Source organism: Amborella trichopoda, chromosome 9 (assembly GCF_054954075.1).
Source record: "Amborella trichopoda isolate Santa Cruz 75 chromosome 9, AtrichopodaSantaCruz75HAP2 v2.0, whole genome shotgun sequence".
Lineage (NCBI taxonomy): Eukaryota > Viridiplantae > Streptophyta > Magnoliopsida > Amborellales > Amborellaceae > Amborella > Amborella trichopoda.
Window position 1 is genome coordinate 494,264 of NC_142344.1, and position 15,234 is coordinate 509,497.

Sequence of the window (15,234 nt, forward strand, 5' to 3'; positions counted from 1 at the left end):
AACTAGAATGGAGTGACCGATTCCTAGATCAGACGGCGATTCTGTGCTGACCCAACATTTTTTAAAGCAGTGAGAAATACATTCTTATAGAAGAGTGCGTATGAACTCCTCATGAGATATACATTCGTGGTGAAGAGTGCATGTGAACTCCTCAAGTAGCGCACTATACAGTTGCTCCCTCAAACAAAAAAAAGAAAAAAGAAGCCGCTTAGGAGGCTTTTCTAGATCTTAAATCTCTGGATCCACTTCCAAATCATCGTATTGTTATTTTCAAAGGAAGAAAAATTGAGTTTGAGTTCCAACAATCATCATTCAAAACTTGGACCATCCCTGTTTAATCTTTGGGCACTAGTTCTTTCATGTTCATGTAAAGCTTTTATTTTTTTTTGGATGTTGGTCACTAGGTTGAGAAGCTTACATAGTAAATTTTTAGGTCCTAAAATTAATAGTGAATGAACGATATACCTTATATTGACGAATGGTGTTGTGATACTGTTTATAAGTTGGCTATGTTCTGATACATGGTCATTCCATGCACAATGTCGTTCCCTAGAGTGCAGAAAGGAAACCTAAAACGTTGCAAAACCGAATAGAGATTTACATCTGCCAAGGATCTAAGGCAACTTATGCAACTCTATCCTAAGGTGATTTTCTTTGATATATTTTTGATTGCGTTGAGCGATTCAGATTTTGAGATTTAAAGCTCGAATGATGATGATGATGATGATGACTGTACAGATTTTCACAACCCTTTTCCAACAATGTTCAGATCCCAAATGCCTCATGGATACCTCTTCCTTTTTAAGGCCAAAACTACAAAGAACAAGCATCTACGAATTTCACCAATTGTGATGAATAAGGATCCTTGATTTTCATTGGTGAATCACTTGCTAACATATTTGGTTACGACTCAAAAAGATGTTAAAGTGAGACCTTCCAAAATTAAATTATTTGGTGGTTGAATAGAATTAATTACATGAAAGACTTCCATCTGTCACTGAAAGCCCAGAGAAGTCGCAATATAAATGAAATGTAAGGTACTCTATAGAGTTTATAAGTCATCAAGTATTGAACTCGCATCATGATAAAATTTCTTGTTTCCTACTCACAAATGGACTACAAAAGTATGAACCTTTTAGATTTCATATACTATGGGGCCTATTGTGCCAAATTAATATAACGGGCGGAATCCCCCCCCCCCCCCACCCCCCCCCCCCCCCCCCCCCCCAACTGCGTATCGAAAAGAAGTTTCTGATACAGATACCATCCCTGCTAGATTTCACATTCCACAATTTACATAATATTTTTTCTTCTTTTCATAATTAAATAATAATATAGGATATCCAACCCAACATGGAAAGTGAGCACCATTCAGATACTGCTTTCTCCAAATGCTTTCCTGCCACCAGTTGGATCACAGGACCATGAGATATGAAGCTGTTTATTACCCTTCACCAAGGGAACAAATACATATACAAGCATCCAGCCATAGCTCTTGTGATGATATGTCATCGCTGTGAAAGTATGGTTCATGTAAGAAGATGGGTCAGATAAATTCCTCAACTCTAGAGATTCAAATTGTAAATCCATACATCCTTTCTCTCACTGAATAGAAGTGCATACATCCATCCACTATTTTGTTGCCAGAAAATGGCATTGTGAAGTTTTGGATCAGCCAAAAATACATGGAACAGAAACCCAAGAGGAGCCTCAATAAATCACAGTAGTCGATTGATAGTGTGTGTCTAGCCTGCGAAAGGATTGGGTTTGAGAGAGGGATCCCACATGGCTTAAACATTCTTCCAGTAGTTGATGATACCTTCTGCCAGGGATTTCAGGCTGCCCCACACTGTGCTTTTGTTGGACACTGACTCCTCTCTGTGGTCCATTTTTTTGGGAATATTTCTGAAATTAAGAGAACAAAAGGCAATTTTACTTTACACTTGGAAAGGCAGTATCATCATGGACACTGTTACGAAGTAGGTTTTACAATACATATGACCCCATATTAGCAAATGGCATAAGGTGCATTTAATATGAATATTAGCAAAATAATGGTTGATAAGAAAGGCCCATAACTACATATGTATGTTCTAGGCATGTATCAAGCACGGATATAAACAGGCCGCCAACTGCCAAATGCTAACATTGGATGGTTGGGGGACCCACCTCAAAGTCCACCAATTTTGGGTGGATATAGAGTGAAGAAAAGACACTCCCAGCCATCGATTGTTGACGTCAAACAGTCTGGGGAGCTGTTTATGTCCATGAAATACATAAACAGGTACTGACATATACTTTAGCGTAGTACTCAGAAAGAAAAACATATGCATACTTAATACACGTACACAAGCACAAATATTAAGGGTGCGTCTGTTTGCAGGAACGTTTGGGTCAAGAAAGATAACATTACATTGTAGCACTTCTGCGTTTGACTGTGCAGGAACTACTACAGTACTGGAACCTTAAACTTTACCACAAAGTTCCCTTTCTCTTTTAAAATGGGAAAGTCGACGTTCCACGGGGGGCACTAGGAACCCAAACTCTCTTAACTTTTTTGTCAATGACTGCTCCTGATGATCACTATTATTAAATATTTCAATAATATTTAATTTATAAATAGCATTTTATATAACTAATATATTATTATAACATTAAATAATATATATTAGCATATTATAATACATAATATTAGTATTATAAATATATTATTATATTATATATTTGTATTATTGATTTATATTGGTATTATATTCCATTATATATTTATATTATATATTATATTGTATATAAATATCATATATTATATTATAACAACTATTATCTTATATATTATATTATGTAACGAGTAATGATCCTATGAGACCCTCCCACACCCATGTGTGTAGGACCCCAAAGGATCGTCATTAAATTTGGCACAGATCTCTAGAGAAGTCAAGTCTCACACCCATGTGATAACTTTTCTAGAGATCTATGCCAAATTTAATGGTGATCCTTTGGGGTCCTACACACATGGGTATGGGAGGATCTCATAAAATCATTACTCTTATGTTATATATTTTATACATTTACATTTACATTAGTAATAAATGGATGAAGTTTCTATAAGGCCTAGGCCTTATGAAATCAAAATAAAGCCTCACCTCAAATTCTCGTCCACAACACTTTCGGCAATGGAGATCTCCATGATCACTCTAAAATCAATTTCCAACACAAACAATAAAATTTGAAATTCAAAAAACGGTACAGATTTTGTGGAACTGTGAACACTTACTTTTTGCATGAAATGGACGGTCTAGATAATTTTTTACAACATACACTATTTTTAAAGCTTGAAATACTAATTTTTTCACAGCCATAATGGTCAAGACGAGATGATCAATGTAAAGTTTTTCCAATGTTTGAATTGCAATTTTCGATGAGGTATGATCAATGTTCGTAAAATCGAACCGGAACGGTTAACCGGGCATGGGCCCAAAAGCGATTTAACCAGTCTAACCGGTAAACCGGCCGATTCAACCGCTCTAACCGGGCAAGTCCCGAACGATCATAAAAATATTGAAAAAAATACAAAAAAAATCTACTAAAATATAAAAAGCATATAAAGAATGTGATTAAAACAAAACACACTCAAATGATGAAAAATAATGAAAAAAATGGATTTTAACGAATCGATTTGAGCCTAGGGATATTTTTAAATTTTTTTGAAAAATATGAGAAAATATAAAAGTGAGTACCAATGACCAAATTTTTTTTTAATCTTTACAATAATGTAAAGAATATTAAAATAGTGTTAAAAAATCGACATGACCATCTCTTTTTTAAAAAAAAGTGAAGAAAAAATTAAGTTATATACAATATAGGCCATTTCTTTTTGTAAGTACGTAGTAAATGGCTATTGATTAGTGAGTCTAATAGGCAACTAAATAGTAAATGGTGTAATGGTTAGTGGGTTTAATAACAATGATTTCTTTACAAGAACTTTCAAATTGTGGGCAAGTAATTTTTCTGAACCAATGTAATGAATTCCTGTGGGTAAGTAATTTTTTTGAACCAATGTAATGAATTCCTGTGGGTAAGTAATTTTTTTGAACCAATGTAATGAACAAAAAAAACAAAACCGCTGAATGAATATAATATGTAATGAAAACCAATGTAATGAATAAAAAAACAAAACCACTGAACGAATGTAATATGTAATGAATTCTTCTCAAAAAAGAAACCCCGCTCGCTGCGGGATTCCAACCATGATCCTTATAAACTTTAACCATCCACACTAACCAACATGGCAATTTAAAGTATTTGACATGAATGCGACGTATTATTTATTTAAACTTTAAAAAACCGGTCGATCACCAAAACCGCTCAAAACCAGAGCCCGATCTAACTGCGCCGGTGTGGTTAGATTGACCGGTTTTGCAATCACTAGGTATGATGTGAGGATTTACTAATTTTGATAGGGCTGCAGCCTTATCAAACCATTTTCCTCAATATATATATTTGTATTATATATAATATATATTTTTATTATATTATATAATATAAATATCAAATATTATGTTATATATTATCTATAATACTAATATACATTAATAAATATATATATTTACACCAAACCTTCCTTAAAATTCCAGCAAGTTATCAAACATAGGTACTCAGAACTTCCTTAACATTCCAACATATTATCAAACAAAGGTACTCAAGACTTCCTTAACATTCTAGAACGATAACATTGCACTTCCTAGCGAAGAACTTCTTGTTTCCAAGGAACGTTTATCTTCCTACAAACAAACACACCCTAAGAATGCATTGAGAATTCAATATTTTTTCTAATGCATCGAGAATTTCAATAGTTTTCTTTCTTCAGAAGAAAAGAAGTGCATTGAGGATTTGTTTCTCAACTACCTAACAAACTTAGAACTTCAAGCCATTTATTGCCAATGAGACCAATTAATGTATTAATCTAAAAGTGACCTTGGCAACAATCAATTTCAAGTATGAATTCATTTAATGCTAAAAGTAGTCAACAAATCATGGTCTACCAAGGAAGCTCACCTACGAGGGCTCTCAGTCTTGTTTGACAGTTTGCTCTCTAGGCTCCCCAGATCATCATCCTTGTTGTAATCAGACGCAGCCGTCTTTTCCTCACCATCAGCTTGAGGACGCTCCACAACATTTGGCGCACTACATACTTCGGTTTGACCATATTGATGAGACTGCATGTGTTTATTATGCAGTTAAGCTTCTCAACAAGTGCTCGTCTAACAATTATAGAACAAAAACATATTAAGCTCTTTGTACCATATATATAAGCTAGATATTTTACTTACTGAAAAATCTTGCGAAGTAGAGCCTCCACGAGAAACTTCTGAGAGTTCCCTACGCCCAGAAGTGTCTCTTTTACCAGACACTCTTTTTTCCTCATAATAAGAAGGCAGGACTTCACTGGCAGAATCATGCTCTTCCCTTAAGCTTCGATCACTGGGCATGCAAGTAGGGCGTATGACCTCTTCAAAATGAGTTGAAATCAGAATCTCTTCTTTTGCTTCAGAGTTGTTTTCAATAACCCTTTGTGCATTTTCCAAAAAGTTCTCCTTCTCACTAATTACATGAGGTTTCTTGGACTCATATTCTAACTCCTGAAGGATACGTCTAATTGTGTAATAAGAACCACCAACATTCTTCTTAGCAAATGAAGCAGTAGGGAACTTCCCAGCATTAGAGGCTCTATACCTGTAGAATGAGCCTGTTCAATTATTTCAACAGAAGATATACATTTGGAAATTACTAGAATAATCTGGTACAATAAAATGGCTTTTATAATTTGGTACACGTTTCTAAAGCCTGCATGAAGGAGGAGGGTTGTGTTAGGTAGGGCAGCCAATGTAAAACTTTACCACATCTTTTCATGAATCGTGAGACCATGAATGACGGAACAGGATTTGTGTAGCAGACCCCAAATAGTTGGGATAAAGCTCGAATGATGATGATGAATTTGGTACATGTTTCCAAAGGAAATGCTTGCTATAAATTTCAATTTCTTACTTCCTCCTGAGCTACAAAATATGCTGGACATTTTGTTCATTTTAGTTCAAGTTTTTGTGGTATTAGTGGAGCATCCTTTTGTCAGAAAAACAAGGCAGATGGAAGAAGTGCCCAAGCTCGGATACCAAATCATAGAATAAAGATCTCTAGGGCAGCTGTAGTAGGATCACATAATGTCAGCCTGGCCATGCTATTAAGTGCAACACATCCATGGAAATAGTAAATAAAAAAAAATACCAGAAAGAGAGACCTGAAAGGCAATTAATAATACCCCAGTACCGAACAGTGAAGAATCCAAATGGGTTGCACAACATTCCATACGTATTTTAAGGCATGAGGTGAACCCAAGCTAACAAGGGCCCCTCTCTCCCTGACCCCCACCCCCCACCCTCAATTTTTTTTTTTTTTTGAGAAATCTCCGCCCAAAAAAAATTACAGACACACACACACACACTCACACTATATATAATTAGATAAGCTTATTTGCAATTTCTACAATGACAGTTAGGGGTTGCACATGAGTTAGATATACTATTTCATTATTTTGTGATGACGAAAGTTTCATTCAGCATAACTGAATTTTGTGGATCCTCTAGAAAGAATGGACTCCAGTCTGAGCAACAGGAGCAGGACTGTTAGTAGGAGTGTACGCTTTAAAGTTTTCTCATTAGCTTGTAGCATGGAGGGTGGTTCATGTGCATATGTGAGTTATTCCTTGGAGATTACAGGGTTTAGTTATGGAAAATTAGGGATGTGAGCAATAATTATCACAGAATTCCGACATGTCCCAGGGAAGCGCCTTTCCTAGCAGACGTGTTCCCTAATAGACGAGTTAGATTTTGGATTTTCCTTCTCTCCCTAGTTGACTAAACTGACTGGTTTCCACCTTACTTTGTACTTTTCTATCATTAGTGAAGCTTTATTAAAACAAAGAACTGAACTTTGCAGTCCTAGAATGGGCCACCACATACTTAGGAAGATGTTGATGTTATGAGATAAGGGTTTGTATATTACAATACTACACTAGCACAATGGGTACTACTCAATCTCTTCAAGGTTCAATGGGTACTAAAGGCAACAGTTCCCAATCTTATTTCTGCTATTCAGCCTTACTCCTGGGCCAAGGCTGGTATTTGGTTATGGAAATCAGCGATGGCAGGCACCATCTGGGCCATTTGGATTGAGCGGAACAATCACATCCACCGGGGAGAGCACTCCTCTTGGTACAAAACTTTTAGCAAACTCAAGTCTAGGCTGATTTTCTGGGCAACCAACCATAAGTACTTCAAAGACCTGCCCCCCTCGGCCTTCGAAGAGAATTGGGAGGCTGCCCTCAACCACAATAGTAAGCGTACATCAAGGGCTGCAATTTGGAGACCCACCCCTCCCCCCCACAGGGCACTCCTAAGCTAAACTTTGATGGGTGCTCTCTGGGCAACTCACAGCAGTCGGGTGCTGGCGCTCTACTCAGAGACCGCCTGGGCACTCCTATAGCCACCCTTTCCAAGTTCATAGGCCACTGTGACTCCACGAAAGCAGAAGCCATCGTGTTGCTGGAAGGTCTCAAGCTTGTCGTTCCTTTGGGTCTCAAATCACTCATTATTGAGGGAGACTCAAGGAATATCATCACTTGGGCTTCAACTCCTTCTCCTCCCCCATGGCAGTTGGCTCATCTGTTTGATGAGATCAACTACATCTGCAGGGAGATGATTGTTACCTGGAAGCACACATGGAGGGAAGGCAACCAGGAAGTAGACACCTTAGCCAAACAAGTGGCAACCTCGGTTGCCTCCTAGCCTATTCCATTCTCACAAACTTCTGACACTGGAAGGTCGTTTACGTGTTTCCTTAGCTAAGAAGGCTTTTTTCGTTCTTTTGCCTGAACCATTTTTTGGTGAAGGCACTTTTGTGGTTTCTTCGGATACGCTTTTCTTGTGGAGCACCCGAGGTGTGGATTGCCCAACTTGCTGATTAATTTAAGGTTTACATCTTCAAAAAAAAAAAAAAATTACTACACTAGCATTTGAGTTTTAAACAGTCAGCTAGTGACTCCTCGATGATCTGATGTCCACAAGGGATAGTTAGTGAGTATCCATCCACTCAAAGACCACCATATTTCTGGACAGACTTTGAGAGGAGGCTTCAACTGCTCATTGTTGACATTGGACAGTTTCATGGAGTTGCTAGCTGACCATTTAAAACCCAAATGCTAGCATTAGGGCTGGCAATGGGCAGGGCCAGCCATGACTTGAGTGCAGCCCGGTCCAGGCTGAAGGGGTCCTAGCCTGGTCCTGGCCCTAACATGAAAAAGAAAAAATAAGAGAAAACATAGGGCCGGGAAGGCTCTGGTCTGACTGGGTCAGGCAAGGCCACGAATGGTCCTCACTGCGGCCAAGCCCGACCCGTGGGCCAATGGTGGCCCGACCCATGGGCCAATGTGGCCCAGCCCGGGCCTGTTCCTCAAGCCGCATTTTGTTGCCCAAGCCCTACTTTTTCAGGGCCAGACTGACCCCCCCTGCACATTGCCAGCCCTAGCTCGTATAGTACTTAGTACACTTGAGCATTTAAATAATTCTCGGTCATACACATAACAGACGATCCTTGGAAAGGCATACTCATCTCACTATTAACCTTCCAATCCATTTTCAAAGATTCTCAACTTCTGGGCCATCTTAGAGCCAACTACATGGCATTTATTCTATTTGTATTCTGTTCCTTCACATGGGATAATTCATTCATAACGTTCATTTCACCCATGAATAAGATAACATCATATCCATAGAATACAGTGCTTCAGGTATTACCGACACAAAAACCATCTTCTATTTAGCAACCTTGATGACTGAGTTGAACACATTTTTCATCATGAGAAGGAAACCTTTTATAAAATGAAAATCCATAACTACAGCATGCATATGAAGCAAGTGTTGATCTTCAAAAAGATTTTATATATATTACAGCGAGCTTTATTGTTTGCCATTATGGCATCATTGTTGTTAGCTTGCAACTGGGTAAATATAATAATTTATAGCACGATACACAAGAGTTCATAAAATTAAAGAAGGGCTCGGAAATAAATTGTCTAACTAAAGTTTCGATCTAACAAGCTTATCTGACACCAAACAAAGATCTTATGCATTGGGCTTAGGAACTAGGATTATAACCAGACAATGACTACAAGGCACTAAAAGGAAAACTCAAGCAGTACGAATAGTAGCATACTGTTGGACAAATGATTCAAGCATGGTTCGTCGCTCTGCTTTTGAAACTTTTTGGCCCTTCTGATGTTTAGGCGAATCTGAAGGAACTGAGGCAGCAAAGGACCTCCCACGCCACCTTGTTGGACCCCTTACCGCATGTGATATGTCAATATACACTAGGAGAATAATTGATGTCAGAAGAGCACCAAATTCAATATACAAGGAAATAAAAGCATAATATAATCGATTTTTAGCATGATAATTTGCATGATAAATCATTAAACATTTCTTCCACATTACAACCCTAACAAGTAACAAATTGTATGGAGTTACAAACTAAACCCTCAAAAACTATTCAACAAAACCAGGATAAAGTAATATCACCACTTTCTTCAATGCATGCAACAAAGAAATGATCTAGATGAATACCCTTGACCATTGGTTACACGCATAGTCAGCATCCATTGATGCATACAGTCAAACACATGGACATGCATTCATATAACTCTAACAAAGTCCTCAAATTCAACATGGTCAATAGAAATAACAAAGGAAAAGTTTTCTGAACAAAAAAAGCTTACTGATTGCCAGTCACTAAGTTCATAGGTAAGCACAATATTAAGAAGTGAAAAGCACAGATATAATAGATGTAAGGTTTGACGAGATGTTGATAACTGTTTTGATCAAAATGACCATCAACCATAGTACTCTCCATCAACTGGAAGCAATATGGATGGTGCGGCTATTCTCATAAGGAGAAATAGGTGCTTCAATTCAAACATCAAGGACAGTGTACATGTACAGCCATACAATCCAACTATGCGTGACAACTCCATACTCAACTTCAATGCTAGACATGGAGATAGTTTCTTGCATCTTGGTCTTTCACAATATGATTGACATGCCAAGAAAGACAATTCCATGGTCAATTATGGTGTATCAAGATAATCATCGTCATCATTATTATAGCCTTTTCCCAATTAATTGGCTACACGAATCCTGGTCCACCATTCTGCTCTATTAAAGGCCATACCTTCAGTGAGGCCATAAGTCCCCATATCTTTTCGGACTACTTCCAACCACATCCTTTTGGGCCAACCCCTTGCCCTTTTCAGTCCTTCCACTAACTCGCACCTCCTAACAGGTGTTGTACTTGGTTTGCGCTACACATGGCCAGCCCACCTAAGCCTACTCTCTCTCATCTTATCGCCTATTGGTGCCACCAAGAAGAAGACAAGAAGATTATGAATAACTGTGTTTGTTATATATCATTTGAAATTAAATGATTGTATCAAACATTCTAAGCTTCTGTACAGACCACAACTTCAAGTTCTGAAGTATCACGCACACATGTGCCTCATACCCTACAACTTAAAGAGGTTCTAAAGACACTACTTTTAAGTGTACTGTGTAACAATGCCTTAAGTTCCATCATCAGTAATAACAACATTGCCTATAGACATATGTAAGAAAGATGTCAATGGTCAAGGAAGAAGAGAGCAAAAAGAAAGCACATCAGCATAACTCAACCTACATTTAACATGTGTAACAACTATCCAAATCTTCTCAACCATGCACAAGGAGCTTGTCCTTTTATTTAATTTTCACAAGTAGGCAAGAGGGGTATAGTTTAGTGCATAAAAAGTTCAAGGGCAAAAAATGGTTTTCCAGAGAGCATGGACGTACTGTGTGAAGCAACCTGTAAATTACAAGGACATGAATACGACATACGAAAATCCATGTCTGGCTCAGACTCAATGAACCTGACTCATCTACCTATATTTTTGCCAAGTCCAGCATGACACGTCTGTGCAAATTTGTAAAATGCATACATGTCTATATACATTATATAAACTTATTTCTTGACTGAAATTTATTATATAAAATTTATTTATGACATTTTTAACATAAGATTAACCAAGACAAAGCACACAGGTCCAAATCAAAGGAATCAGATGCAAACTGCTTTCTAAAGGCATAAATTTTCACTCAGATGTTCATTTGAGGTAATTCAAAACTCAAATCAAAGTTCTCTTTTAGATCTATGACTACTATCTCAAAGTTTTTCCCCTTGCAAATGCATTGGCCTCAAATCTTGGTTGAAAGGCAGCTGAAAAATTAGATCATGATTTTTAAAATAAATTAAGAAAGTTTGAGACGTTATTTAATTTTAGTTAGTTGAAGTTAGTTTCCTTTTTTTATTTTTTATTGTTGCTAGTGTTTTAGAAGATGTTCCCTTGCTAATCTTGTAAAAGGAATGGTGCCTTAAACTTACAAAGGATTTAGTTCCTTAATACTGGAAGAGTAGCCTCAGAAAGGATTTGGGTACCGTTTAACTTCCAACCTAAGCCGAGAAAAGAGGCTCCAACCTCTAAAAATAAAGATATAGGCACCATGGCCAACAATAGAAAACATTGAGATGAGAACAAAGTTTTTTTTTTTGTCCGTGTTGATTTCATCATGTAGTGTTGATTCTTCTTTTCCATAGTGTTGACTCGATGTACCCTAGTTTTGGGGGATGTTGATGCCAATACAATTCTAGGTCTCCTAATTTGCATCAAGTGTTGACTATGTACACAAGTTGGGTTTTTTCTCTTCTTTCTGCATCCCTTCTTTCTATTTATCTCTCTCTATCCTGCCACAGTACCAAAAACACCCAGGAAAACCCACCTCCAATCGTCCCAAAAGGTCTTTCAAACCCTACAAAGTGATGCAGGACATGATGCCATTTGTATTACAGTTTTTCTATCAAATTTCAGTGATGTATTTTTATGGTTTATTTTCAAGTTTTTCTAGGTATTTTTTCGATTTTAGTTCTAGTTTGGGAGGATACTTATGGTCAATATTCATAATTTATTTTCTCTCAATCCAATATATTTATGTTTTTGTTCTACTTAATGCCAATATATTTATATTTTTTCTACTTAATGGTTGTTCCATCATTATTAAGTTTATTGTCACATGTTTTCCTTCTTAGGAAGCCAAATTTACATTTTAAATAAATACTAAGTCTTTTAGGTTTTTAAATTCATTTGTCGTTTTTCTTTTTTGTTCTTAATACTTCAATTTCAATGAAACTACAGAGTATGGAAAACATTTATACTTGATAGATGTCAATTTTTTTTGTTCCTAGTTTTTTTCTTAAATTTTTCTGGGTTTCCTTTTTTATTTTTTTATTCTTTGCATTTCTCTTATTTTCTAATTTTTGCATACGCAGTCTGATTGATACCCCGTAATCATAAGTGATACCCTTTAGCCACTCATTAAGCTTTTCAGAACTCTATACTGTCATCATCTTTGATCACTTGGCAACCCACTAAAAGCCCTAGCCTTCTTCTTTGGTAGAAGAGCAACCGAGTCCTGCATGTGATACTTGTGATTCATGAAGTTCATCAAGCTCTACATTTCCTAGTATAGCAAGCATGAAAAGAGGCTTTGGAATATGATAAGAGCCAACAAGGGAACATATGGCATATGGCTGCAAGAGGACTTTGTGCTAGGAAGTGGTGCTTGGGTGACGTTTTGGGGCTCCCAATCCCATAAGTATATCTAAGGTGTTTCCAGTAACTATACCAAGGGACATATCTATAATGAGAAGAAAAACATAGTTTTTTGAAGTGTCGGAAAAAAAAAGGATATAGAAGCAAGAATAACTTTAATCAACTATAATGTAAATCATAAGAGGAAACCTTTAGCTAATTTTGTTCATTAAAGCAGCAAGACCACCAGAAAAAAAAGAAGAAAAAGAGGTGCATCTGCAAAACGATGAGAATGTACAAAATCTATTAATGGAGGAAGTTGGTGAGGAAATATATGCTAATTGATACTATATGGATAGGTCAACTACAGGGTTAGAAACAAGAATTGTATGTGTAATATAGAGATACCTTTCCAAACGAGTGGTTTTGATTTCAACAGAGGAAGGAATGTACCCCACAAAAACAAAAATACATAAACTCACTCTGGAGACATTTTTGACATTTTACAGAGACATAATTGTTGCGGTCACACAAGAGTGACAAGACACCAACAATCATGGAAGGCATCAAAGCTGCATAAAATTACAAATTGGCGATCCCCGGTTACTGGATATTATTAACCAAAGGTCAAGTACCCCCAAACCTAAACTTTAACACCAAGGCTGCATCAGCATTTAGGTTAGGGATTTTTCCAAACCTATTGAATCAGACAGCATTTCATGAAATTTGAGACCTAATGTCCGTTCTCTAGCACATAATGTCATTCTTCCCATGGGACTTCCCTGGTCTCAAAGCTTCATCTAATGCTCACCAAACAAACTAAGCTAAAGATAAATATATATCTATGGAGAGAGAGAAAGGCCACATAACTTGAGTGAAAGATGCCATGATCAATGTGCAGAAACTAGGCAATTCTAAAACTACATTTGCGATCAAAACAACAAGATCAAGGTCCACCATATCAATCAAGCATTATGAATAAAAAACCGAAACCAGACTCATATAAAACCGAAAACCATTGCAAACGAAACAAGAAAAGGAAAACTCATAGATAGAGTAGGGGAGGTTAAAGGATACTGTGCAAGGGAGTATACCTCTGGTGGAAGCAGAAGGGGAGGTTAAAGGATACTGAGCAAGGGAGCATACCTCTGGTGGAAGCAGAAGGGGAGCTGAGAGAGTAGGAAGAGGCGGAGGCCCCTCTACCGAGTAAGGCACCTCTTCCGATGGCCTTCTGCATCATAATAACCGACTCAAATCTCAAGCCAACTCCGTCCTCTGCACTCTGAAACCATGAAGCGGCTCAGTTCTTCACCAGCTATGGAAACCAGCACCTCCATAATCGATGAATCGGAGATCATAGAGAAGAGTCAGGCAGGTTATTAGGGTTTAAGGTTTGGGGGCTAGCGGGGTTTGAAGTTTGAAAAGGCCCGCTTCAGACAGCGCAATAGAGCGGGCTACGAAACCGGTTAACATTTGGCATCCGCGCGGCTCCTTAAACGGAAGCTGGTTCTTAGGGCAAGACTGCTTGGTTAATATTGGAGAGGCTGCTCCCTCAGGCAAAAAGAGCTAAATTATTTTGCCTTAGTGGCAACATACTTTCGAATTAGTGGATATATATACTTTGTTAAAATATGAATTTAAGAAAAAATCTGTATTAGGATGAGGCCTTAAACAAACAAATTAAGGCGCACCTCAAACCTTTATTAGAAGAGGTTATTTGGATGCCCAAAGTCCAAAAGAAAATGGATTTAAGTCTTGAAAATAGTATATCTTGTAAATTATTTTTTTGACCTTTAATTTTTAAAATTACCAGATGTGCTCGATCTATACTATTTTAGAAGCTTTAAATTTATAAATAGAGATGAACATAATTTTTCACACCATCATAAAGATTTTCTGAAAAAATATTTGTTGATACTATTTCGGTGTGCTTGATTGTTTAGGGCCTCAACCTATACAAACCACACCTTAAATTTGAAGTTTCTAAACGCTTGGATCCAACCGTCGAAGTTTTATAAGATCTTTGTTCACTTTTAGTATCAACGTTATTATTTCCCAATAAAGGGCCAATGAATAAATAATCTTTTGGCTTGTGACATGGACATATATGTTTATAGTCTTTTGTGTGTGCCAATGCAAAATACACATGATTTTGACATGGAATAGTAGAAAAATGGTAAAATGCTAAGTAGTTGAAAAAAATAAGGTATACTTCCATAAATTTCCCTCAAGTTGTGTTTAGAATGTCATGCTTGAAAAGTAAGGTTTAATATGAGAGTTTTTGAAGAAGGTCCCCATGTTGGACAATGATTCATGTATCATTGTTTAACAAATTAAATATTTTAATTTTAAAAAGCTAAATGTTTCTTCATAAAATTTTGCTTGAAGTCCCGTCTCTCTTTTCTTTTAAATAGAATACATATATGTCAGTGTCCAAAAAGACAATTTTGATATTAAAATTTCTGACACTCAGATCTCTATTTGGATTAAAACACTGGTCTCTTTTGGTG

The 15,234-nt window shown here is 37.0% G+C and overlaps 1 protein-coding gene across 2 annotated transcripts; it reads right to left on the reverse strand.

Annotated features, from left to right (window-relative positions):
• Positions 1–1,292: 1,292 nt before the first annotated feature.
• On the reverse strand, positions 1,293–14,192 carry LOC18438388 (uncharacterized). 2 transcript variants are annotated; one of them, XM_011626728.3, is made up of 5 exons: positions 13,871–14,192; positions 9,268–9,421; positions 5,331–5,733; positions 5,056–5,216; positions 1,293–1,905 (listed from the first exon to the last, which is right to left on the reverse strand). In XM_011626728.3, exons 1-5 carry the CDS (start codon positions 13,962–13,964, stop codon positions 1,791–1,793), a joined length of 927 nt encoding a protein of 308 aa, XP_011625030.1. In that variant the 5' UTR covers positions 13,965–14,192; the 3' UTR covers positions 1,293–1,790. The 2 variants fall into 2 exon arrangements, with proteins under 2 accessions (XP_011625030.1, XP_088702940.1); XM_088846814.1 differs by having other exon boundaries at positions 13,819–14,192.
• Between the last annotated feature and the right edge of the window lie 1,042 nt (positions 14,193–15,234).

Bases quoted from the DNA above. Each gene is read 5' to 3' on its own strand.
- LOC18438388 (XM_011626728.3), bottom strand. From the start codon at position 13,964: ATGATGCAGAAGGCCATCGGAAGAGGTGCCTTACTCGGTAGAGGGGCC. The intron at 5,734-9,267 runs GTATGCTACTAT...CTCATTCTACAG, and splicing joins CTTGAATCATTTGTCCAACA to GTATAGAGCCTCTAATGCTG. The intron at 5,217-5,330 runs GTAAGTAAAATA...AAACACATGCAG, and splicing joins CTACTTCGCAAGATTTTTCA to TCTCATCAATATGGTCAAAC.